This window comes from Balaenoptera musculus, chromosome 6 (genome assembly GCF_009873245.2).
Source record: "Balaenoptera musculus isolate JJ_BM4_2016_0621 chromosome 6, mBalMus1.pri.v3, whole genome shotgun sequence".
Lineage (NCBI taxonomy): Eukaryota > Metazoa > Chordata > Mammalia > Artiodactyla > Balaenopteridae > Balaenoptera > Balaenoptera musculus.
In genome coordinates this window covers 61,215,287-61,242,969 of record NC_045790.1, presented here as the reverse complement: position 1 = coordinate 61,242,969, position 27,683 = coordinate 61,215,287, and the positions used below count along the sequence as shown (strand labels likewise).

At 44.6% G+C, this 27,683-nt stretch overlaps 1 protein-coding gene across 1 annotated transcript in view; it reads left to right on the top strand.

The window, feature by feature from the left end:
* The first annotated feature begins 1,128 nt into the window (after positions 1–1,128).
* SLC1A1 (solute carrier family 1 member 1) overlaps positions 1,129–27,683 on the top strand; it is a 75,116-nt gene continuing 48,561 nt past the window's right edge. The window contains exon 1 of the mRNA XM_036856018.1: positions 1,129–1,658. Within this exon, the coding sequence (XP_036711913.1) occupies positions 1,568–1,658 (91 nt within the window). The 5' untranslated portion in view covers positions 1,129–1,567. The remainder of the gene's footprint in view (positions 1,659–27,683) is intronic.

Here is a 27,683-nt window from a genome sequence, read left to right as displayed (position 1 = left end):
TGAGTATTTCCAGCTTTTTTACTGTGGGATGGATGTCTTGGACACGTTGGTGTCCCTCTAGCTTTCCTTCTCTCAAAATTTATTTTTTGGAAAGGAGCTGATAAACTCATTCATACTAAAGTGTACATGGTTCATAAAACTTATTTTCTCTTCAAGGACACTTCTGTCAATTTAAGCCAAAGGAATGGAGCTCTAATTGTGAGAGGTTAGTCACCAGAAAATCTAGCTGGGAGATTCCCCCACCCTCCCCAATCAGAGGAGACTCTACAATAGCAAAAAGGTGCAGGGCTGACTTAACGTTAGGAAAGCTGATGAGAAGGCAGACTGGAGCTGCAGAGGTGGTGGCGTGGTAAAAGGGAAGGAAAAAGTTTTGTATAAGCGAGGGTGAAAAAACTGGGTAGAAGAATGGAAGAGAATTAGAAAATTCACTTAGCTGCACTTACCTAGTTTCTCCACCTCTCCTGTGTTGGCCTTTCCAAAGCATCTGGCCTTAGGGATGGGCCCGCCCACCTTCTCCTCAGAACGGCTCCGTCGGGTTCTCAGTCCCAATTATTCTGCCAAGTCTCACAGCTTTGGGGCCTTGGGCGGCCACAGAGCCAGTCGCAAGGAGCAGCAGTGAAGTTCTAAGAGGGCCCATTCCAAGCCCTGGGTCCACAGACCATCCTGTGGGAGCGTCACCTCCCTCGGCTTGAGGAGAAGAGTTAATAATACCTATGGGGGCAGGGGAGTTAGAGGCCTCGTGTGAAAGTTCACAAAGTCCTGTCCTGCTCACTCCCCCCAGCACTCTTTTTTTTCCCCTCCTCCTAGACGCTTCTAGGAGGCTTTCCAGGCTGCTGGCCAATCCGAGGCTGCAATGGAGAAGCAAATGGGACCCAGGACAGAACTCAGTTGCCCCCGACTCTCCCCACTGCGGTGCTGCACTGGCAGTGGCTGGTATGGAGAAAGAGGAGGCGTGCGGGTGTGCCGAATTAAGTCCAAACCAAAGGGGCCAGCGACTCCGCCCCTCTGGATTAGGGAGAGGAGGAAACCATAAATCCGAAAACCTAGCCTGACCAATTAAATTTAAAAAAAAAAAAAAAAGCGAAAGGCTCCAGCCTAAGGCTGGGGAGGAGCGCAGCAGTCCCTGAGTAGCCGTCCCCGCTGCAGCCACAGCGTGGGCGCCCTCCCACGCCTGCTCCACCGGGACCCCCGGGCGCACCACGCACGCACGCACGCACCCACCCGCCCCCCTCCCTGGGACGGCCGCTCCTCCCTTTTCCGTCGCTGGTTGGCCGCGGCGCCGCAGAGCGCGGCGGCGGCAGGAGGAGCCGGGCGCGCCCGCCACGCACGGCCACCGAGCTAGCACGGGCTGCAGGCGCGGCGCGCGAGCTCAGGTGGCGACGGAGGCGGCGACGGCGGCGGCGGCAGCGGCCAACGTACACCCTCTCCCCAGCGCGCCCGCATCCCTCCTGCACTGAGCCGCGGAGCCACCGGCGGTCCCCGGGCTCCCCCGGCCCCAGCGCGCACGGCCGAACCCCACGCACAAGAGCGGCCGCCTCTGCTGTGGTTCCGAGCCCGGGCGCCAGCCATGGGAAAGCCGGCGAAGAAGGGACGCGACTGGAAGCGCTTCCTGAGGAATAATTGGTTGCTACTCTCCACCGTGGCTGCGGTGGTGCTAGGTGAGTTGCGTGGCGGGTGGGCGACGCGCGCACCCTCACGCGCTCCCAGCGCCCAGGCCGCGTGCGGGGCGGGCGGGTGCGAGGGTGGGCATGGCGCTGGCGCACCCGGTGCTCGGGTCCCTCGGCTCCCCCTCGGCCTCGGACACCACGCGGGGGCTTACCCTCGAGGGTGTTGATTTCTGCGTGCAAAGAACAAAGCTCCTCCGGGACTCCTGTTTGGGTGTTCCGCGAGCTGCGGGTTCCTGCTTTACCCAGAATGATCAAAGGGGTTTGCAAGGGAGAAAGGGAAGCAAGAGCTCTCGGTTCTTCCCGTTTGGAAGCAAATGTGGTTTAATTTTTTAAATCCTATCTGCTCCCCCCTTTTTTTCCTGAACCATGCGTTGTCCGGACAGAGATTGAGTGTGGATGATGGTTCGCGGTTGGACTGGAAGAGACACCTTAATCTCAGGGGTGGTCCGGTCCCCGGGGGGAGGGAGGAGGTGGATGTTACCGTCGGTCGCTCACCCTGGGCAGTGCCTGGAAAGGTGCCTTCCCACGCGGCGAGCCGCTGCCCGCACGGAGGCACGGAAAACCGGCCAGATTCGTGCTTGAATTCAGGAGTATGCAGTTGTGGCCCCCAGGATGTCAAGGCGAAGAGAGCTATCAGATTTCTCCCTTTCCCCCGTGCAAGTCTACCGAGGTAGCCTCCCTGAGCTTCCTTGCTCTCCACATTGCTTTTCTATTGAAAGTAATTTTTAAGTCATATGTGCTTGTTTTTAAACAAGGTGTGTTTAAGTGATTCATTCCTGAGAAATCACTGGACTAGGTGAATGTCAGATCCATTGCTCAGAGGTATGAGTTGCACCTATTTAGACTCTGAATTTCTGCCAGGTTGTCTGTTTTACACATTGGGCCCTGGGATGCTACTCTTTGGGGCTGGCGCCAAGACTGCCTCCTTTCCTCTAAGAGCTCGCACAGGTGGGGACACCCAGCAGGTGAGGCTCCTTTGAAAACCCCACCTTCCATTTGGAAAGTGGAGCTGGGGAGAGGGTTAGCCTGTACCTCTCCCAGCCTCATGCACCTTTCTCTCCAGCTGCTGCTCCTGAATCTCAGAATATTTGGTGTTGCCTGCTCCCCCTCTTGGTGCCCAAACCCCCGGCCCCCAAAAAAGTCTGTGGAGGTTAATGGATTCCTCAGGGTCGGATTTGCTCCTCCAGATCCTTATGCAAAGTCAAGTCAGGTTTCTAGTAAATAAATAACATCCTGGAATTACCTTAGCAGAGGCCACCTGTGGGAGGAAAAGAGAGAAGTAGAGGAGCAAGTCTTGACTGCTTAACTCTTTTCCCCAAGAAGAGCCACATGCTTTAGGGCATTTGTTTTGGTTGGTTGGTTGGCTGGTTGGTTGGTTGCGTTGGGTCTTCATTGCTATGCGCGGGCTTTCTCTAGTTGCGGCGAGCGGGGGCTACTCTTCATTGTGGTGCGTGGGCTTCTCATTGTGGTGGCTTCTCTTGTTGCAGAGCACGGGCTCTAGGCACGTGAGCTTCATTAGTTGTGGCGCACGGGCTCAGTAGTTGTGGCGCACAGGCTTAGTTGCTCCGTGGCATGTGGGTTCTTCCCGCTCCAGGGCTCGAACCCGTGTCACCTGCATTGGCAGACAGAGTCTTAACCACTGTGCCACCAGGGAAGTCCCGGTTAGGGTGTTTTTAAGGGAAGCGTTATCCTTCCCCATCACGTTTTAAATAACAGATGCCTCAGAGAGAGTGATTTGTTTACCCTGCAGCCAAATAGATGAGATGGCCTTGCTTGTTTTCCTAGTGACAAGATTCCAGAATTAATTGTTAAATCCCTTTTTAAGGATGGTTTTGGGTAGCCTGGCATTTCCCTCACGATCCCCCGTGGACGTGAAATGATCCTGCCTTTTCAGCTGTGGGGTTTTCCAGAGATACTCACCTATTAACCAGGTGTGGCACACCAGTGTTGAGTTTACTGATTCACTGGAGACTGGTTTGGCAAAGATTTTGAAAATTTTTCCCTGGCCTTTGGAACTTGTTGCATAAATATGTCTTCAGGGTCACGGGAGATAACATGTCTGTTTTGTAGACGTGGCCTTTGGTGTCAGATGGGCAATTTCCTCCAGTTTTAATGTGGGTAAGCCCCAGGAGCTTGATTCAGATACTTTGCTCCAGAAAGGAAAAGCACCATATAAAAATCGTAAGCGTTCAACTGAAGTCTTTCAGCACATTTGCAAAAGGAGCAACATCGGGCAGTCCCTGAGCATTTCAGCTCCTGGTCTGAGAAGTCAAGCCTACACCACCCTCAATGTGTCCATCACAAGGCACTTCCTAGAGTCCTCTTTTCCTCATTCTTTGGAGCTTTGGGCTTGAGTGCAAAAATCATACCTCTGTGTAGTCTGTGGGAATTCTGTGCAAGCAGAATCTGTGTGTGAGAATTCTGTGTCCAAGCATTGTGATTCACGTCAGCCAATACTGATCATAGCGTGTATAATGTTGGTAAAGCACTCATGGAACCCTCACCCTGTTCACAACATAAAGCCTGATCTTTCTGTCCAGACAGGTTGTGCTTTATTTCAGTCATTTGAAAAATCTGATTTCCAGGTTATGGATTTTCAGGAAAGGAAATAGCTGTTGTTATTTACAGGACAGAGCTGGCAAGCTTATTCATCCTGAATAATTTTCTTTGGAGCACTAAAGGAAGCAATCATTTACAGATTCAGATTCCATTGTCCAAAATCGAGAACAATTCCTTCATGTTCTTAGTAATAACCCTTGCTCCACCCAGCCTCACGTCTCCTACGCTGGAGCTTTTGTATCTGGCAGTGCTAATTTGAGTCATGGTATAAGCTCTCTTGCTCAGTTTCTACGTGTCTGTGAAGCTCCTGAAGATCGGGGGTCGGGCGGGGAGACGACTGCAGCTCAGTGTTCAGAATGTATTTTGTTATCATGAAACTCATGTGCTCTGGCAGGTCTCAGGCCTGGTGCTGCTGGCCGTCTAATCAGCTCAGCCTTGGAATATACCTGTACAGTAACCAATGCTTAAATCATTCGCTCATTCAACAAATATATATTAGGCACCTACTGTGTGCCAGGGACTGTTCTAGAACCAGGGCACATAACAGTGAACAAAATAAAAACCCCTGTCCTCATGAGACTTATGTTCAAGTGGAGACAAGTAGACAGTAAACCGGAAACATAGGTAAACTACAATGTAGAGTATGTTCGATGGTGAGAGTGCTCTAGAGTAACATAAAGCAGAGAGGGCGCTGGCGGATTGCAGTTTGAAATAGGGAGAATGGGAAGGCCCTGCTGGGAAGGCGAGAACTGAAGTGAGACTGGAAAGAGGTGAAGAAACACAGATATCTGGGGAGATCCTGGTGTGTTTAAGGAAGAGCATGGGGGTGGAGTGAGGAGGTGGGGGGAAGAGGCAGTAGGATGGTGTGAGTTCTTATAAGGACTTTGACTTTTACTGGGAGTTGGGAAACCATTAAAAGGTGTTGAGCAGAGCAGTGACATGGTCTGATTATCTTTTAATCAGCTTTCCCTGGCTGGCTGCTCTCTTGACCACAGACAGCAGAGACAAACGTGGAAGCAGAGAGATCAGTTTAGGAGGCTAGTACAATTAACCTGCTATGTATTTTTTTTTTTTTTTCTTGAAAAAAATGATGTATTTTATAATTGTTCTGTATAAGAAAGTTAGGATCTTATCCTGCTATGTATTTTACTTTTACACTTTTCTAATCTCATTTCCATCATGGCTAGTGAAATCTTAGGAAATGCTTAAAAAAAAATCAATGAAAAAAATATTGCAACTATAAAGTAGGCCTTATTGTTCACCGTTATATGGACGAGGAACCAGACTTGGAACAGTGCAGGACTCGCTCAGGATCACTCAGATAACAACTGGCAATGCCCAGTCTTCCTATACTTTTCCTTCCCTACCTTTGGACTGCTGTCCTCCGTCTTGCTCCCCATCTCCCTGTCATATTTGGTCCTTGCAGACCCTCCTGGGGACCATGGTGGTCTGGCTGTATGCCACATCGGGATAGGGTATGAGGATTCTGTAGTGTGCACTTTGGGCTGTAGTTGCTTCTTTCTCCCCTGAGACTGAGAAGGGACAGCAACATGCCTCCACAGGACTCTCGGAATTGCAGTGTGTGCCCTGGAGGAACACTGCTCCTGTGGGATTTGCCAGGCTGATCAGCCAGACTGGTCTCCACTCTAGGCTCAGAGCCACCCTTACACCTCTGTCCATGAGGCTGCCCTGCTATTGTTTCCACCTTCAAAGCCTGCCCTTTCTACCTTCTAACTAAGTGGCTTGGTGTGACTGGCGCAAAGGGTGTGATTGAGGGACATGGGGGGAGTAAAAGCAAGGCTGCCACGGAGGTCGGCGGCCAGATCCTAGACAGACTGGAATGCCATGCTGATAAGTTCAGACATGCTCCTGAGGACAAAACTGGACAATGACATAGGCAGGACTGTGCTTAGAAAAGATCCTTGAGGCAGATGGCTGTGGAAAATGGATCCAAGAAGGGTGATCTTGCAAGTGGGCAGATCACCCTAGGGGATTACTGTTAAGGTCCAGGCAGAGAGAGAGAGAGATGGGGGCCTCAGCAGAGCAGCAGCAGTGAGAGTGGAAAGGAAAGGACAGCTCTGTGAGGTGTTCAGCAGGTTAACCTGTTGGCTAGGTTTAGTCCTTGGGAGAAAGAGGTGGTGATCTCTAGCAGGAGAGGAAGTCCCAGAGGGGGCAGCAGCTTGGAAAAGAACTATCATGCTCTCCCACTGTACAGAACCAATGTCTACTTGCTTTTTGTTACTGTATAGTTAGAGTGTATTCTAATCTTCTGCCTTCCCCACTGACCCATGAGCCCTTGAGGGAAGGAATTCTGTGTTGCCCCTCTCTATACCCACAGCACCTGTCACAAAGCCTGGTGGGCTCAATACATTTGTTAAATTGTTGTGTCATTTGTGACCCAGAGAGATAGTTAGACGTTATCCTTGTTTATTGAATGAGTAAATGAGCCCAAAGCTAAGCTTGAATTCCACCATACATTCTTCTCTGCCTACTTCAGCCTCCTCTGATCTGCATCAGTAAGACAGATTAACACTTAGTTTACATATACTTATCAAGCATGTTAAACTTCTCTTCTTCAAAACTAGATTATAGACCCCTAGAGGGCAAAAGCATTCTGATTACCCTTAGCAGGCACTAGAAAATGAAAGGAGACCTTAAAGTAATGAGACTGACTCTAAAATGCTATATAAAAAAGTGAATCTTTGTTTCTTGTCAGAAGGAAGAGAGGTTTGGATTAGCTGGAAGATCAAAGAGATTTTATTCATGTGCCAACTCCAATTTATAGGTAGTGGACTGTCTGGCATGATATGTTTGTTGAGAAGGAAAAGTTCTGAAATTGATTACTGATGTCTGCCAAGGGCTTAAGGTTAGGAAATAGTGGCCTGTGTGCTGCATACTTGTTGACCCTGGGTCAGAAAGTCGCTGAAGTTCCTTCTAGGTTTAAAATCCCTTAGCTCTATGCTTGTATAGTCATTCCTCAGTTCATTGCTGGGAGTTAGAGGAAGTCTTCCTTAGGGAACTAAGGAAGGGTTAAGGGTCATTACTAGAGGGTAAAATGACCTTGATGTTGAGTCATTTGTTCTACATCTGTGACTTGGGGTGTTAAAATGTAAATTGTGTCTGGGACTGTTACCAGGGTAATGTTCTATGTCAGCCTTAAATTATTCATCACAACAGTAATGTGAGGTCTAATAAACTTAAGTTGTTTCTATACATGTATATATATCTTGCATGTATCTGCTTAATTAATTACCTTTGAGAAGCGATCCTTTAGCTGACTTGTGCCTAGTTCCACATATTGAAGGATTAGGGAAACAATTTTGGGCTTTGAATGCCTATGCCTGGTGCTTTCAGTTTTGAAACCAAATCAGAACCCACCAGAGTTAGGGAATCACTGAAAAGATTCTGATTTTTGGCTGATCAAACGTAACCCATCTGTCAAAAATTTGAGCAGTGGGCATAAGAAATAAAGGAAGCTTCAAATGACATAAGATGTAGAAAATTATCACATGCCAAACTTGGATTTGGTGGAGCTCATATAGTAGCTCAGATGAGTAAAAACCTTGGGTTGCTCAGACACCGTGTAAATAAATGGGATTAGGAATTAGCTGTTGTAGAGCATATGTGTGCTCATATGAACACTTGCTTATAAAGAGAGAAAGCTTTCCATGTTAATTACTTGGGAGAAATTGTGCTTACCTTTAGCAGAGCTGAGACTGAAAATAGCTGTCCTATATAGGGAGTCAGTGACACGCTGGCCTGCTGCCAGGCAGCTCTGTTCACCTGAGGAACTGCAGATCTCCCCCATGTTGATGTCGCTGGACATCTGGGGTCACATGTACCGTGGGGACTCGAGCACTCTCGAAGAAAATGAGCTCATCTTAGACGGCACTGAGTGGCCCACTTAAATTCCCCCGCAGCAGTGTCTGTTAAAGTAGCAAGTCTTTTCAATGGCCTTTCCTATTTTGAATGTTAACCATACATCTAATAGAAGACAACATTGAAGACAGTTACTATTAAGCCAATAATTCACTTAGGAGCTGTAGTTTAGCACGACAGATAGATTTAGAAGGAGCTGATTCATTATACTTGCTGAGGAAACAGCCCCAAACTGCGACAAAGAGTGCTCTGTTGTAATTAGAATGCTCCACAGTAACACCTCTGTTAATGGAAAGGAAGTGTTTCAGTGACTCACTCATTGCCAGAAATGTTACTACCCTACCTTTGAAAAATATCTACCCACTGCCTGTTCCATTACCAGAAGTAGAATATTTCCTTTCCAGCAAATACTCCTGCACTTTCTGGGATGGGCAGACCTTGTCCCAGCTCACAGACACTTCATGATGTGTGTCCTGGGTGGTTCCTCTCCCAGGCCCAGCCCCAGCTGTGTGAGCTGTGGGCAGTGGTCCCCGCTTTGCCGGGAGAGGAGGGACGCTGTGCCTTGTTCTCCACCACGAGACCCAGACCAGCACTGAGGAAACAAGACCCTCCCACCAATCCTTCCACACTCAGGCTAAGGTCTTTGTTCCCAGGGCCCTTATTGGTCAGAGTCCATAACTGGGTCCACCGGCAGGACAGTTGTCACAGCAGATTTTCCTGTGTCCAGGAAGGGTCCTGATACCAGCATCATGTGACTCTGCTAGGTCTGCATATTGAAGCAAAGTGGTGGCCTTTGGGACTGGAACTTCTATTCAGAAGTGACCTCAGTGGGGGTCTGCACTGTGTGTTAATTTTTACAGCTGCATTGAGACAACTATGCTCTCAGGGGGTTAAAACTGTACTTAATTACTTGACTAAGGAGGAAACCCTTAGAGGAGAATGCTTAAATGAGATTATAAAATTAAATTATTTTTCTACCACTGTTCTGTTGCTTGGGAGTTATCTGGTTACTTATAATTCAGTAAAGAATTAAGTCAACAAAAAAATGCACCATCACCAGAAATGCCTAACCACAAAAAGCCTAATCTCCAAGCCTCTAAGCATTACTGGAAAATAAACTGATTCTCTTCTATTTCTGTGGCTATTTCATATACTTAATTGTTTTCTGAGCCACTTAACCACTTTACAAGTTTCGTATAAAATTTCCCAAATTATGAGACAATGAGGGAGACACATTTTCTCCTTTGAAAATTTCTCTTTCTGTGGGTAACCAAGCCTAGCCTAATAGGTAATATTTATTGAGGGCTTATTATGACTTTTATGCACATTATTTCCCATTTGAGCCTCAGCACAATGAGGTAAGAAGTGTACTTTTTTTTACAGAAAAGGAGACTGAAACTTACAAGGCTTAAGTCACGTGAGGTCACAGTCAGAGCTGGGATTTGCACCCAGGACTGTCTGACTCCAAAACTGCAGTTCTTAACTATTAAGCAAGGCTACTTCCTAATGAACCTTGATACACCTAATTGATAGTTCAGAGCATTCTTGCAGACTTCTCTCTTGTACAGTAGCTAAATAAAGCCTAGTAGCCTCCTTCTTACTCCATCCCTTGTCTGTCTCTTGGCTTTTCTTTATCATGTCCTTCAACCTGAGGCATTCTACAGTATTTAGTCCTTTCCCTATTCATCTCCCACATAAACCTTCTATTTGAACTTATTCTAGTTGAGCTTGTCTAAGAGTTGCTTTCCCAGGATGTGTCATACTCTCCTGCCCTACTGCTTTTGCTCATGTGTTTCACCTACTGTTATCCTACCCATCCTTGATGGTGGATCTAATTTTCACTTTTATCATATAGACTTCTCTGACTGCCAGTCAGAGATGATTTCCCTTCTCTGTGCTCGTATAACCCTTAATTTATTTTCCCAAATTGTACTGCATTTGAACCACTACTCCTAATCCTGCCCTGTGGCAGACATCACTAATTGATTATAGCACTCTTTACCTTGGAGCTTTGCTATGACCTCAGAATCCTCAAAACTCTTCTCTAGGCAACTACTGTTAATCAAAGGGAACTGGCATGTAAGACGAAAAGTATTGTCCATTGCTGGGAAAATCTATTCATTTCACAATTAATTTAAATTGAACAAGTATTGATGTTAACTGGCAAGAGCTGCAGAGTTGAAGTCTGTGTTTTGTCTTAGTCTGTCAGAGGCAATATGTGCACAGAAATCAATAATATGAGCTTAAGTGTTGTAAATGCTGCAGGAAAGCTACAACACGCCTTGGGCCTTCAAAGGAGAGGGGGAATTGAGAAACAGGTGGAATTGCGAATTGGAGGAGGCCAGGAATGGCCTTGAGCAGGTGTGGTAGGATTTCTGGGCTTGAAGATTAGAAAGATGACAAACCCAGGTAGAGATAATGATATGAGTACAGGGGTCTTTATCTTGTGTCCAATTTCAGTATTGTATGAAACTATTTAATATATGTATTGTTATGTTTTTACAGCTTCTCTTTCTTATCTCAGTGTCCTGAGGGTTGAAAAAAAAAAAAAGTGCTGTCTTATATGGGTCTGTCACACTCATAGCATCTAACCTGCTTCATAAGAGATGCTCCCAAATATTTTTGACTGATTATAGAACCTTCTTCACTGAAGAAGAGGTCAATCCTTGATGAGCCTATCCCACTGATCCCCTAGTTACCCAGTAAGTTGCATGGGTTTTTGAGTGAAGACCCTGAGGAACTCTTATCCAAGCTGGAGTCATCTGAAATGTACTTTGCTCCTAGTTTGGGGGCCCCAGAAGAAGAGCAAGCCTAGTCACTAACGGTTCTGAAGCCCTTTTAGTGTGAGCTCAGCATGACCCTGGAGCTCTCAGAATGGAGAGCATCTTTCTACCCTGAGGAAGATCTGACCTTCTCAGGAAACCAGCACAGGAATGAGCCTGATCTCCAGAGAGTTCTTTGGACTAATTAGACTAACTAATAGTTCCATACAATACTGAAACTGGACAGAATTAGAGAGATTGGGAGATCCATCTGGCTTCCCAAAGTTGGGCCATGGCGTGGAGCTGAATCACCCTTGGTTGGTAGAGTCTTTTTGAATGTGGTATTTAGCAACTCCTATGTCTTTCAGTGAATTTTTTTCTAGGTTTTCCCCCTCCACGCATCATTTCACATCCCTGTCCAAATTCTGCCCATTTCTGTCCCTGTCTGGAGATTATTTCTATGATAAGAGATTAATTAGCCTGTCTGTGCTGCTTGTTCCAGTAGACCTTGAGCTTAAACAGCTTGGACAAACACTAGACTTGGTTGTTAAAGATTCTGAAGATGAGTTTTTACTTTTTTTATTAGCAAAAGTTAATTGTCAACCAGGAGACATAACAGGTTTGCTCCATTTCTGCTTCCACTTCATTGATTTCTTTCTCACACCTAGAGAATTTCCTGAGGTTTCATCACATGGGAGAGATTCTGAGTTCCACAGAGTAACAGAGGTTGAGCTCTTGTTGCCAGTGCAGAAGCCACAGACCCCGAGAAACATGCCCAGGTCTCCTCTGTAAGTGGTTTGCCATTTGCATTAAATATAAGTATTTACCAGTAATCTCTAACTAGCTTGTTTATTTTGAAAAAAAAAATTAGAAGTTTACATCTACTGTTGTTTAAGCGGAAATGATTGGGTAAGGTTTGGCTGCATTGGGTCTTCGTTGCTGTGCGCGGGCTTTTTCTAGTTGTGGCAAGCGGGAGCTACTCTTCGTTGTGGTGCATGAGCTTCTCATTGCGGTGGCTTCTCTTGTTGCAGAGCATGGGCTCTAGGTGCGCGGGCTTCAGTAGTTGTGGCGCACGGGCTTAATTGCTCCGCGGCATGTGGGATCTTCCTGGACCAGGGCTTGAACCCGTGTCCCCTGAATTGGCAGTTGGATTCTCAACCCCTGTGCCACCAGGGAAGCCCCCTTGGCTGCTTTTTAAATAGCAAGTAAGTAACCATAGAAGACTGGATTTATTGAATCCAAGATCAAGATCCTGAAGTTCCTGAGGCCGTGCTCATCGCTGAGTTTTTAAAGGCTTTGTGAATCCTGCTCAGGGCTCTGTGTTCTAGGGGAAAGTGTTGGTAGATCACAGTGAATGAGGTTTGCAGCTGTGACTTTTTGCTTAGATTCTCTCTCTTTCTCCCCTTTTACAGCCTCTCCCCATGCCCTGGAACATCTGTTCATGAGGGCAATACTGAGAAAGGAGGCTGAAGATCCTCACAAACGTAAAACATTCCAAGATTCCAAGAATAAACAAAATCCTCTAGTATTACTGTGAAAAGATTATACTCACCATGTTTGATTTTTTTTTTCTTTTTTTGGTCTCTGCCAGTCATCTTAAATGCATTATACTTATTTCTAGACCTTAAATCTAATCCATTGTTGTTATCAAATGAGCTAATACATGTGGAGGTACTTTATAAAACTATAGTGTCTTGTGTTTGTTTCCCAGAAACAAACAAAAAAGGGAGCCATGCAAATTGTAAAACTTGAGTCCTGGTTACAATGTTATTCCTTGAAGACACTAATATACAATGTTATCTTTGTGTGTTTTCTAGGGCCCTACTCTCTTCCCTGTGAAAAGGCATCTGGGCCCTTTGTAGCTATATGACATGTTTAATATTCTATACATGAGTGTTCTTTCCTTTCAGAAGTAATAAACAAGCTGGTCTGTCTTTGCCTTTTTTCTTTCAGTTAGGATTAAGAGAAGCATCTGAGGTATTTAGAGACAGAAATCCCTGACCCAAACTTTCAACACTGGGTACCACTTTCATTTTAATTTAGGAAAGACTATATACAATTCTTCAAATACACCTTAACTCATTTGAAGATGAAAGTAAATATTTCTGCAGTCCTTCTGGGAGTGGGGAAGGAGAGGTCAGAGTTAAGGCTCCATAGAAGTTAGGAGAAGAGAGGAATAAACAGTTGGCAGGCAGGAACATGGTAAGAATAAGCAGGTGACACAGTTTTGAGGCAGAGGTGAGGAATGGGCTGAGAAATTTGGGGAGTCCCAGTTACTTAGACTTAGCACTCTGGATGCAGGGTTCATCAAGATGAGAATTCCAGGCTTGTGACAGGTCTAGAAAATCCAGGATGACTGGCTCCCTTCTTTCTCACAGAGGTCCATCTCTTTCCTGCTCTCAAATTGCTCCTGACTCAACCCCACGGTGGGGTAGATGGTCATATTTCTTTTACACATGGAAAGAAGCCTTCCTGAGATTGTGTAATGAACCAAGAAGGTGTTTATGGGAGTTGTAAAACTGGTTACTGTAAAGAGGTAGGGTTCCCGGATAATCTGGTGTTAAACCTGAGGAAAAGGTGTGTCGTTCAAGCAAAGGATTCCAGGGCCTCTCCAAACTGTGTACGTCTGAGTGAGGAGACCTGTCATTCCTTCAGGGACTTGGAGACCAAATATTTGCCTGGGTACCAAGGAGGGGAAAGAGTGGAGTATGACCACAAGGTAGATGAAGATCTTTCACAGGAATGTATAAAATAAGCTGATAGGTAGAATGACCCATGAGTTTAGCAGATGCGAACCATTTTAAGAGGAAAAAAAAAAAGTAGAATAAAGAAAGTCGACCACAGGTAGGAAACGGGAGATTTTAGAATCCACAAGTCAAGTCATAGATAGGTATCTCAGGAAATAACCCAAACACACGTATGTGGGACTGACCCATCTTTAGGGGGGTAGGGACAGTCTGGTTGTTCCTAGCTTAGAACGAGCTGGACCTCTAAGCCAGTTGAATGCTTGCTGTAGGGACTGGATTCCTGTGGGTTGGTCCTATAACCAACCTTATCCTTACTTGAACCCAAGGGACTCTTTGGACTCCAGGGGCTCCAGAAGCCTGGGAGAAGTCCCAAGGTGTAGGAACCAGGCATCTAACTTCTCATGGGTGCATTACTATAGCCATTGTCCATTACTGGAGAGGCCATATTTATGATGCCTCTCTGGGTTTGATGGCCCTGGGACAACGTGGCAGAATTTATACCCACATTCCTATAGCCCAGTTTTCACACTCTGCTAATGGTACCCTATCTCAGCTATTTTCTCCTGCCTTTTGTAATCAGATTTGATGAGTAATGAATAGAAAATGCAGTGGTTTCCTGGGCATATGCATTAAATAGCAATTATTATGCATTCCTGGTTCACTTCAATGCAGCAGGTATTGGCCAAACATCCGTGGAGTGTCAGGCACTGGTGCCTGGGACATTGGGGGGTACAAAAGTGAGCATTCAATGCTTATGCCTCGGGAACTTGCGATGGAGGGAGGGGCTGAGATAGAGGTCTTTTAGAGGGGACAGTAGATGCAGATGAAGCTCTGAAGGACCCAGAGAAGAGACTCATCCCACCTGGGGAGAGACCCTGGGGAAGGCTTTCTGGAGGAGGTGACTCTGTTTTGAGGGGTGAGTAGCACTTCACTAGGCAAAGATAGTGGCAAAGGGTTTTCCTTGGAGGGGGATCTGCGAACAAGCGCACAAAAACAAGGAGCATCTTTAAGAAACAGCAAGGAGTTTATTGTGACCGGACATGATAAGATCAATGATGATGAAGATGTGAGGGCCTATATCAGCTAGGGACCTGGCAGAAAACAGATGATCCACTCACTCAAAGGTATTTAACTGAACAGACTGTAATCAAGGGACTACTTACAGAGTTAGGTGGGGTTAAGGGATGGTGAGGCACCCAGGGCTAGTAACTGTGGGAAGTTGTTAACTCCCCTATGCCAGAATGGGCAAGGGAAGGGGGGACAGTGTTATCACAGCCCACTGGGGACTGGGCTGCGACAGAGCAGCTGCTTGATAGGACCTGTATGGCCACAGAGGAACATAGCCACTGCCAGAACCATGGCAGGACAGGGAAGGAATGAAGACAACATATACCCCAACTTTTCTCTCTCTGTCTTAAGATCCACAGCTAGTGCTTCTCCTTGGCTAAACCCAGCTAAAGCCAGAGGGCAAGGAACCCCAGGTTACACAATTGGTAGAGAGATCAGTCTCCCGGGACACAAAGCGGGGCGAGAAAGGACAGAAGGTAAATCTAAAGGGCAAAGGGAGAATAACGGGCACACAGCCACATGGCATTGAATGCCATGCTAAGAGGTTTTCTTGTGACACCATTATCAAGGTCTACGAATGATGGTAGAGAAGTTAGTCTGATGGTGTCTGGTAATACTGGAGCCCTCTGCTATGGGCATTTTGAGAAGTAAGTGGTATAATGACTCCTGTATCGTCTGTAACCGTCTACCAGCATGACCATTCTCCTGCCTTGCCCTATCCCACAGGCCCATCCGCATGGCTTCCACAACTAGAAGGCCTTGCCCTCACATCAACCAGCTTTTCTTTCATGCAGAGAGGGCCAGTGTGGTTGATTGAGGGGGCACCCAGAATATCAGTGACACTTTCACTCTCCCCACTCTTCTAATTGGAAGTGACAGAAAATCCAGGTTGAACAGGCTTAAGCCAGAAATGTGGGGGGTCGGCATAGAATTTATGGCTCAGATAATTTAAGAGCTCAGAAGTGGTGAGTGGTTTCAAGTACAGCTGAATTCACGGGTTCAAAAATATCATTCTGTCCTATTCTCTCTTTACATATAGTCTCTGCACTCTTGTGTTATTTTCACTCTCAGGTAAGACACTCCCGCTGGTGGTAAGATAAGCTGCCAGCACAGTTCAAGGTTTCCATTTCCCTGCTTCATACCCAGCAGAAAAGAGAAAGTTTCTCTCTGTTCAAACAGGACTATGGGGCCTTGGCCTGTGTTTCACTCAGTCCTAATTGGGTCATATGACCATTCCATAATCAGTCTTGGGACTAAGGAAACAAGATTATCTGATGGGCCAGGCTAAAGTCACTCCTTCATCCCACCCTCTTCCCCTAACTTCTATAGCTTGAGCTGGACCTGAAACAGATTGAGAGTTGGGAGATATGCTATTAACAGCAGAGACAATGGACATTGGGTAGCAATTACAACAAATGTTTTGCCTTTTATCTGTTGTGCTCCTGAACTATTCCCTGAATGCAGTCGGTGTATACTCATTGCTAAGCTTTATTGAATTCATAGCATTGCAGAAACATTTGAAGTTGTTTAGATAATAACCACGTACTTTGAAAATAATTAAGACAGAAACTATTTTAAAGCCTGAGGGAGGGGAAGGAAAATTAAGCAAGGACCACAATTGAATTTTTGCTTTAAACTCTTAAGAATTAAAAAAAAAAAAAAACCCCGAACCCCAAAAACCCAACCTAGTGCTACTGTTAATGATGAAAGTCTGAATGGTTTCCCCTTAAAATCAGGAATAATGCAAGGATGTCCACCCTTACCACTTCTATTCAGTATCTCACTGGAAGCCTGATCCAGTGCAATACAGCAAGAAAAAGAAATAATGAACATAGATTGGAGAGAAATAAAACTTACCCTGTTCACAGATGGCATGATTTTCTACATAGAAAATCCCAAGGAATCTACAGAATAACTCCTAAAACTGGTAAGTGATTTAGCAAGGTTGCAGATACAAGATTAATTCCCAAAAAAGCATTTGTTATTTCTATATACTAACAATGTATGATTGGAAATGGAAAATTTTAAATATTATTTAAAATAGCTCCAAAAAGTAAAAGATCAGGTATATATCTAACAAGATGTATGAATAGGATCTATAGTTGAAAATTACAGAACACTGATGAAAGAAATTCTAGACCTAAGTAAACAGTCATACCTGTTCATAGATTGGAAGATACATCATAATGATGATGTCAGTTCTTCTCAAATTGGCTTATAGTTTTAATGCAATTCTAGTCAAAATCCTGGAAGTATTTTTTGTAGATGTATCAGACAAACTGATTCTAAACTTTATATGGAAAGGCAAAGGAATAACAAACAATTTGGAAAAAGAAGAAGAAAGTTGGAAGAATCACAGATGACAGTAATCAAGACTTTGTAGTACTGGTGAAGGGATAGGCACATAAGTCAATAAAATAGAATAGAGATTCCAGAAGTAGACCTATATGAATGTGCCCAATTGATTTTTGACAAAGATGCAAAAGCCATTCAAAGAAGAAAGTAAAGTCTTTTCAGCAAATGGTATTGGAACAGCTAGACATTCATATGCAAAAAAGAAAAAAGAAAAAAAAAGAACCTCTACCTAAACATCATATTTTATACAAAATTAACTCAAAACGGATCATAGATCTAAAAGAAGAGTAAAAAAGAAAATTTTCAGAGTCTTTGTGACCTAGAGTTAGGCAAAGAGTTCTTAGATATTATGACCAAATAGAATTTATAAAAGAAAAAATTGATAAATTGGACTTTATAAAAAAAAAGAACCTTTGTTCTATGAAAGACACTGTTAAGAGAATGAACACAACAAATCATAAAGTTGTACACCTTAAATGTATGCAATTTTTAATTGTCAGTTCTATTTCGATAAAGCTGGGTGGGGGGAAAGAGACTGAAGAATCTTACATACTAGGAAAAAATAATTGCAGATCACATATCCAACACATCTGAACTTGTATCCAGAACATAATAAGAACTTTCAAAACTCAATAGTGAGAAAACAAATAATCCAACTTTAAAAAGTCACTTCACCAAAGAGGCTGTCAAGTAAACACACAAAAAGATGTTCAGCATTATTAGCCATTAGGGAAATGTAGATTAAAACCACAATGAGACAAGGAAAAATTTTTTTTTCTGTTTATTTAATTTTGTATCTATGTGAGATGACGGATGTTCAGTAAACTTCTTGTGGTCGTCATCTCAATGTATGTAAGTCAGATCGCTGTGCTGTGCACCTTAAACTTATATAGTGCTGTATGTCAGTTAAATCTCAATAAAACAAGGATACATTAAGAAAAAACACAAGATGCCACTACATGCCTATTAGAATGGCTAAAATAAAAAATACAGTACTGAGTGCTGATGAAGATGTGGAGCAACTGGTCCCTTAAACCTTGCTGGTGGAGATGTAAAATGGTACAAGCACTCTAAAAAACAGTTTGGCAGTTTCTTAGAAGTTAAATATACACTTACCATATGATCCAGCAGTCCTACTTCTGGGTATATACCCTAGAAAGAGAAAAACTTATGTTCACAGAAAAACTTATACACAAATGTTTATAGCAGCTCTATTCATAATCACCCAAAACAGGAAGCAACCCAGATGTCCTTCAGTGAATGAAAAAATAAATACTGTCCACCTCTAAGATGTGATCCATTCATCAAGAAGAAGGAACATATTATTGATATGCACAAAACATGGATGAATCTCAAGGGCATTATACTCAGTGAAAGTAACCAGTATTAAAAGGCTACATAGAGTATGACTCTATGTACAAGACATTCTCAAAAAGAAAAAAAACATAGTGATGGAGAACAAATCAGAGGTTGCCAGAGGTTAGGGACAGGGGGTGTGTGTGTGTGTGTGTGTGTGTGTGTGTATCACTGTAAAGGTATAGCATGAGGGAGTTCTTTGGGGTGATAGAACTATTCTCTGTCCATATCCTAATTTTGACGGTGGTTGTAAGAATTTTAACACATGTTAAAAATCATAGGACTGTGCACTAAAGTTCCGTTTTACTGTATGATAAATACACTTAAACATACACACCTTAAGAGTCTGGCTGGTACAGACAGGCCCAGTGTTTCAGGAGGTGTTCTGTGTTTAAATGGTGTGAGGAATTCCTTCTTTCTGGTGTCTTTTCATTCCTGTGAAGAGCGAAGCCTCCAGTGGACTGATGCTGTCCTCCTACGGAGGATATCTGATCTAATTGTTTTTGGTATTTTGGGGCGTGGAAGATAAGGGATCTTCTTAATTCCACATCTGCAGGGCCAGCCAGGGCCTGCCTTGTTACCTGGACACAGGTCACATGGAGGAGGTTGGGAAGGCTTTCCAAACACCCTTGAGCTGAGGTTTTTGTTGTTTTTTTTCTTAATAAATTTATTTATTTATTTATTTTTGGCTGCGTTAGGTCTTTGTTGCGTGAGGGCTTTCTCTAGTTACTGCGAGTGGGGGCCGCTCTTCGTTGCGGTGCGCGGGCTTCTCTGTGGTGGCTTCTCTTGTTGTGGAGCACGAGCTCTAGGCGCGCCAGCTTCAGTAGTTGTGGCACACGGGCTTCAGTAGTTGTGGCTTGCAGGCTCTAGAGCGCAGGCTCAGTAGTCATTGTGCACGGGCTTAGTTGCTCCACGGCATGTGGGATCTTCACAGACCAGGGCTCGAACCTGTGTCCCCTGCATTGGCAGGCAGATTCTTAACCACTGCGCCACCAGGGAAGTCCCTTGAGCTGAGATTTGAAGTTGCTGAAATGGTAAACAAGTAAAGTCGGAAAGCAGAGGGGCCTATGTGCACAGGCTCAGAGACCTGGGCACGGGGGCGGGGCTGGGGGTAGGACGGACCAAGGAGCTTGCATGCCACCCCGTGATGGGAAACCATTGAAAGGGCTTTAAGCAGGAAAGTGACTCAGCCAGATTTGCATCTCGGAAAGATCACTCTGGCTTTGATTTGGAGGATGAATTGGAAGAGACAAGACCAGAAGCAGAGAGAGTGTTAGGAAGTTGATGAAATAGTCTTGGTGAGAAATGAGGCCGACCTGAACCAAGGTGGTGCCAGTGAGGATGGAAGGGAGAGAGACAGATTGGAGAGTTGTTTAGACAGTAGAATCAGCAGAACTTGGTGGCTGTTCGATGTGGGCCTGGGATGGGATGCAGAGTTGTCTAGAATGTCCCCAAAGTGTACCACTTTAGACCCAGACTGCTTCAGTATCTCAGCTGTGTCACTTATTTCCTGTGGACCTTGGACAAGCTACTTTACTTCCTTGTGCCTCAGTCTCTCACCTGAAAATGAAGTCACCTCACAGAGTTGTGAAGATCAGTCAGAGTTAATTATGCTTTGAACAGTACCTGACCATAGTCTACACAGCCCTCAAAAAATGTCTGCAGTGACAACACAATTTAGGAAGATAGGGAACACTTCCAGGTATCTATTTCTTTTTTTAAATTAATAAGCCAATTAATTAATTAATTTGGTTGCGCTGGATCTTAGTTGCGGCAGGGAGCCTCCTTGGTTGTGGAATGCGAACTCTTAATTGTAGCATGCATGTGGGATCTAGTTCCCTGACCAGGGATCGAACCTGGGCCCCTTGCATTGGGAGCTCGGAGTCTTATCCACTGCACCACCAGGGAACTCCCAGGTATCTATTTCTGTGTAACTAATTACTTCCAAAGTTAGTGGATTAAAATAGCAATCATATTATTATCCCTCATCGTTCTGAGAATTATTTGGGCTCAGCTAAACAATTCTCACATGAGGTCGCTTTTGTGATTGCAGGGATATGGTGGCTGGGCTGGAATCAACTGAAGGGCCATCACTCACGTGTTTACTGCCTGGAAGACTCAAACAGCTGTTCTCCCTCTCTATCACTCACTCACTCGCTCTCCCATGTGGTCTCTCCAGCAGGGCAGCTTCAGGGTAGCTGGACTTTTTACATGGTACCTCAGGGCTTCAAAGTGAGTGTCCCAAGAAGAGAAACCATCAAAAGCCACCCCTTTTCTAAGCTAGCCTCAGACTCCATCCATGCAGGCTCATTTCTGCTGTATTTTCTTTATTAAGGCCATTACAAGGCCTACCCAGGTTTAAGGGAAGGGAACAGAGACTCCATCTCCTGATGGGAAGAGTGTCAAATAATGTGTGGACCTATTTTAAAACCACCAGCTGGGCTTCCCTGGTGGCGCAGTGGTTGAGAATCTGCCTGCCAATGCAGGGGACACGGGTTCGAGCCCTGGTCTGGGAAGATCCCACATGCCGCGGAGCAACTGGGCCCGTGAGCCACAACTACTGAGCCTGCGCATCTGGAGCCTGTGCTCCGCAACGAGAGAGGCCGCGATAGTGAGAGGCCCGCGCACCGTGATGAAGAGTGGCCCCCGCTTGCCACAACTAGAGAAAGCCCTCGCACAGAAACGAAGACCCAACACAGCCATAAATAAATAAAAATAAAATAAATTAAAAAAAAAAAAAAAAAAAACCACCAGCTAACCCAGGAGGAAAAGTCAGAAGTCTTCTGGGAGAAGGAAAGATAGGTTTATTTTTAGTATGTTGGGTCCCATGTTGAGCTATATATATCTAGGTAGAGATTGCCTGAAGACCTGGAACTTGGGAGACAGAATGAGGCAGGAGATAGAAGTGGAAACTGAATCTATAAGAGCAGATAGGATCACCCTGTGAGAGTGGACAGACCATGAAGAGGTCAGAATACAAACTCCTTGGGAAACACCAGTATCAGTGTGGAGGGGAATATCCAGAGATGGGGAGATGGAGAGCTTACTCGGCCTGGCTAGGTTCTTGCAGACATCCATCCGGTTTTACTCGTAGGATGTTGCAGTCTGAGAATTCTTTCTCTGGGTCCTGGCATCCTCTTGGCAAAGAGTTATCTTTTCAACCAGAATGGACTCTAGGACCCACGTTGAGCATCCTCTCCCCTTCTCCCACCAGGCTGCTACTGTCAGAATCTCCTGCCCTCCCTGCAAGGCCAGGCAGTGCGTGCAGGAAGTACAGCATTCTGATTGCTTCTGTCCTGTACATTTTCAGTATGGGGCAAGGAATTAGATCCTCCTCCCTCCTTCCAGTCAGGTGTTTTCCCTGAACTGAAAGATTACTTGAGCAAGTTGTTAGGCAAGTCACTTCTCTTCAGCCACCTAAAAATGTTTTTTCTGAATTCAAGCCACGTCCCTGCGACTGGCCTTCAGTTCCAGATCCTTTTAGAGAACCGCTCTGGTACTAGGGCTAGCCTGGTTCCTCTTTTGCGTTGCCACAAGGAAAAAGGAAGTGACTTGCGATTCCGCAAAAGAGCCAGGTTCCAAATCAGATGTGTCTGACTTCAGAGCTGAGCCCTGCACCTCAGGCATCCTTCGAAAGACACCAGTATACACCTACCCTGAATGACCTGAACATTTGGACAGTTGAATAATACACATCAACCAGTTCCTGATAGATTGAGCTCGGGTCTGGTAGGTTTAGTTTGAGCAAGAAAGTGAAATAAGCCAGGGCTTGCGGTGGGGACATGGCAGAGTCAGAATGGCTTCTCTTGACCTCCTTCTTTCTTCTACAGCCTTCTCTCTTTCCCTCTCCTGATGAAGCTCCTTTTCCATCTCCCAGCCCCGTGTGGCTTCACTTTCCTTCCCAAGAACAGCCTCCTAACTACTTATCTCCCTGTTCTAATCCATCCTACATATCTCAGCCCCTACATACCTCAGCCAGCTTTATCTCCAATCCAGGCCCACCCCTATGCAAACATGTTCAGTGGCTGCTCATTATCTCTACTAATAGCTAATCTTGGTATATTACTTTATAGTGTAACACATGGTTTCTCTTTAATCTGCACAATGACCCAGTTATCGGAAGGGACCTACGCTTAGGGAAGTATAAATTCTCCTCCCTGGCATTCTAGGCCTTTCATGGTATGCCCCAACTTAGGTTTCTGTCTCAGTTCTCTAAACCACCCCTCGAGCACCAGCCAAACCACTGGGCAAACACATTCTTGTAACCTCTTCGTGGCAGGAGCTGCACTTTGGGGTCTGACAGACCTGGTCTCAAGGCTGGCCATGTGACCATGGGCAAGTTTTCTAACCTTTCTTGTATGTATTCATTGTGCTACACGATTTTATATAAGGTACTTGAGCATCCTTGGATTTTGGTATATGCGGGGGCTCCTGGAATCAGTCCCCTGTGGTTAAAGTAATGCAGGGACAACTGTAGATTGTAGAATAAAGTCTTGTTAGATTAGATGACGGTAAAGGTGCTTAGGACAGAGGCACTTGATGAGTGCTAGTTTCTTCTTCCCCTGACTCCTCTGTCTTTGGGTGTTTCCCCCACTTTCCTTCTTCCTCAGTAATACCTGCCTTTTGAATTCCTATTCTATTATGGAAGGTGCGTCTGAACCTCTCCTTTTCTTAATCTAGCCTAATGGGAATTTCAAGAAAGCCTTGGATTCCTACAGACTCTGGGGTGGCCTCCTCTGTAGGCTCGCAAGCTCTCCTGACTATCATTACTGTGCGTGTCCTGTCCTGCCTCCTAGAATGTAGGTTCTTGATGGCCGGGGCAGCATCCTCTCTTTGGCCTCTCTTCCCGTGTTGTGTGCAAGAAGTTAGAGAACACTTGCAGGATTCACTCAAGAACATGGGAGGCTGTATGAGGTCATCATGATCATTTCCTGGTCCCTGTGGTGTTTGCTTTCTTTTGAACACAGCGGCTTTCCCTCTTGTGTTTTATCATGTTCCTATACTGTCTTCAGTGGGAAAACCAGAATGAAAGATGACAGCTCAACAGGAAGTTGGCTTGCAGAAGTATTTAGTGTGACCTCACAGAGCTTAACAATTGTCTTTAAGCTTTCATTAACATTTAAAAATTGAGTGGTTTCACACAATGACCCAGATTCTTAGTTTCTCTGTAAAAAATTCAGAAGATGAGGCCACCCTGGACCCTCACTTCCATGTGACACTACTTGGCTGGAGCTGTCAGGACCACCACAGGCCCCGCAGGCCTGGTTCTTGCACTTCTGCCTGGACTTCTGGCCTTGGACATTTACAACCTTTGATGTAAACTGTGAAAAATCATTAAAATATATTTCAACTCTATAATTAAGAATATTTTGTTTTAATTAAGAATTAATTTTGAATTATTTTGTAATTAATTAAGAATGGTGGACTTCCCTGGTGGCTCAGTGGTTAAGAATCCGCCTGGCAATGCAGGCAACATGGGTTCAAGCCCTGGTCGGGGAAGATCCCACATGCCACGGAGCAACTAAGCCCTTGAGCCACAACTACTGAGCCCGCGTGCCACAACTACTGAAGCCCACGCACCTAGAGCCCCTGCTCCGCAACAAGAGAAGCCACCATAATGAGAAGCCTGTGCACCACAACGAAGAGTAGCCCCTGCTCGCTGCAACTAGAGAAAGCCCGCACACAGTAACAAAGACCCAATGCAGCCATTAATTAATTAATTAATTAATTAATTTTAAAAAAGAATGGAGTAGTCCCCCCCCCTTTTTTTTTTTTTAATTTTATTTACTTATTTATTTATTTATGGCTGTGTTGGGTCCTCGTTGCTATGTGCGGGCTTTCTCTAGATGCGGCAAGCAGGGGCTACTCTTCGTTGCGGTGTGCAGGATTCTCATTGTGGTGGCTTCTCTTGTTGTGGAGCACAGGATCTAGGCACGTGGGCTCAGTAGTTGTGGCTCGCGGGCTCTAGAGCACAGGCTCAGTAGTTGTGGCTCGTGGGCTTAGTTGCTCCACGGCATGTGGGATCCTCCTGGACCAGGGCTTGAACCCATGTCCTCTGCATTGGCAGGCGGATTCTTAACCACCGTGCCACCAGGGAAGTCCCCCCCCCTTTTTGATTTTACAGCAGGTGACCAAGTTGCTGTTGCTTCCCAGGGTGGTGAAAAGTTTATTCTTCTATTACATATGTTTTATAAATGTCTTTGTGCTCTCCATCTGCAGACCTCTTTCATTTGTTTAGAATCAATGGTGATAGAGGCCTCAAGCCCCGTTACAACACCAACCACCTGTCGATGCAGTATCTGGCTTCTTTCAGATGGAGGAGCCGTCAGCCCCATTCTGTCTAACAGGGAAAAGAGAAAAATGGCAAATCCCTCTGCTTTCACAGTCACCTTTTAACACTGGTCCCTCTGCTCCCCAGGGAGAAAGACAGAAGCAACAGGGAAGGTCCACCCTCCTTGAAGTGAGAAGGAGGAAGAAGAAAACTCTCTCACTTTACGCTTTAACACATTTAACCCTTACCCCATGTTTCTGAGTCAAGTATGATTCCTTGACTGATGATGAAACTAAGGCACAAAGAGGCAATTGTTTACCGTCTGTCCCAGAGCAAGGAAATAAATGGTGAGCAGAGTTTGGGCCCAGTTGTATCTAACTTATGTCACATTCTTCCTATTCTGTCTGCCTTAGGATCTTCAGCCTTTCCCACCACGTTTCTAAGACTGGTATTTGTATAAGTGTTTATTAGTTGGAAGACAATCAGGAGCTGAGCTGAAATAAACAAAACTTGAGCTTCTGCCTGCTCTAAATAAGAAGTTTCTGTTCAGCCCTCCACTGGGAGTGTGTCTTTAGGCCTCCCGACTTTCCACCATTAATAGCTCTATAATTTGAATGGTCTTCAAGGAAATAGGAACAAAAAAGAACAATAAGATTAAATACATTGTGAAATAAGAATAATACATGACTTTGGTTGAGATCAAAGTGCTTCCTACGTACATTTTCTCATTTGGTTCTCACAATATTTTTGAGGTACCTTTGTTGAAGTAAATACTTCAAGCACTTCAATGAAGCAACCAAAATCAAAGGCATTGACAGCTAAGTATGTGGTAGAAATGGAATTAAAATCTGGATTCGTGACTCCTCTTTGCATTATATGCTCCTGTTTGGTTTTTACTTATACCATAGAGAGTCTAAGTTAATTCTGAAAGCTCTATTCTCATTTGCTGCTGCTATTATCTCTGTTGTTACTCAATCACAGCTAACACTTACTGAGCCTTCCTGCCAGGGGTGGGGCTAAATCATCTGCATTCATTATGCCACTTAACATTGCAAACCACATGATATAGCTACTGTTGTTATGTCTCTTTGATGAAGATACTGCATCTTAACAGGGTTAAGTAGGTTACCTAAGGTCATACAGCTAGTACCTGTTAGAGCAGACTCAACTCCAGATCTGGACGACACCTGGAAGTTTCTGATATGACTTGTATTGGTATCTTCTCCTAGACTGTAAGCCAGATGAGGACCAGGACCACAAGTGTATCCTCCATAGAGCTTAGCAAACTGGTTGTATGCAGCAGGGACTCAAGTCATTAATTAATGACAGCTGACTTTTTTCTAGGTCATTAGTTTGAATTTTCTTCTCCTGCAGGGATTTTCAGGTCATATTGTTCTCAGATTAATCCTGGTTTTCTATTGGTTGTTTTGATTGATTTTTATAACCTATAATTAAAAATTAAGCTCTCAAACATCTCCTTTGTGGGCTATGAACTACAATCTGTAATCACAACTTTTCTTTAAATTGATCATCTTCTTTCTGAGCTGTTAATAAACATGTCTGGCATCACTTGGGTTTTCAAATTGGTATTTCCAGATGGTAAAGCCTTCAGATCTGATAAGCTTATACATATCATACTAAGTGAAAACTTGAACAAAATGCTGCATCTTTGGCAGTCTTTGTGCTATTAGTATGATAAGTAAAAGGAAAAAAAAGAAGTCTCCCTATGGTTTTGTCTTCTCTCCCACCCCATGGAAAAGTCATCCAATTGTCAACCAATCAAAATGTAAATGAATCACATCTAGTGTTACCTGCCTTTCTCTTTTTCAGTTTTTAAAATCAATTTAGTTTGAGAGTATGTGTTTGCTTTTTCTAATTGAGGTAAAATTCATATAACATAAATAAAATTTACCATTTTAAGGTGTACAATTTAGTGGTTTTTATTATATTCACTGTGTTGTTCAGCCATCATCACTGTCTAATTTCAGAACATTTTCAGTCATGCCCCAAAAAAGAAACCTCATACCTATTAGCAGTCAGTCCCTATCCTGGACCCCCATCCTATGGCAGCCACTAATCTACTTTCTGTCTCTCTGGGTTTGCTTATTCTGGACGTTTCATGTGAATGGAATCATATAATATGTGGCCTTTTGTGTTTGGATTCTTTCATTGAGCATAAAGTTTCAAGGTTCATCCATGCTGTGGCATGTATTAGTACTTCATTCTTTTTTGTAGCTGAATACTGTTCCAATGTATGGATACACCACATTTTGTTATCCAATAATAAGTTAATAGACAGTTATTGTTTTTCACTTTTTGGCTATTATGAATAATGTTGCTATGAGCATTTCGTGTACAAGTTGTTGGTGAAGATATGTTTTCAATTCCCTTCAGTATATACCTAGGAGAAGAATTGCCTACATCAATTGTAACACTACCTGGGTCATATGGTAACACTATGTTTAACTTTTTGAGGAACTGTCAAATAGTTTTCCACAGGGGCTGTATCATTTTACATACATGCACATCTTCACCAACATATGTTATTTTTTTTTATTAATTAATTAATTTTTTATTTTTGGCTGTGTTGGGTCTTTGTTGCTGTGCACGGACTTTCTCTAGTTGTGGCGAGTGGGGGCTACTCTTCGTTGCGGTGCATGGGCTTCTTATTGCAGTGGCTTCTCTTGTTGTGGAGCACGGGCTCTAGGTGCGCGGGCTTCAGTAGTTGCAGCATGTGGGCTCAGTAGTTGTGGCTCACAGACTCTAGAGCGCAGGCTCAGTAGTTGTGGCACGCGGGCTTAGTTGCTCCGCAGCATGTGGGATCTTCCCGGACCAGGGCTCGAACCCGTGTCCCCTGCATTGGCAGGTGGATTCTTAACCACTGCATCACCAGGGAAGCCTGTTCACCAACATAGGTTATTTTCTGTTTGTTTTTTATAACCATTCTAATGTGTGTGAGATGGTGTTTCTTTGTGGTTTTGATTTATAGTTCCCTAATGAGGAATGATGTTGAACATCT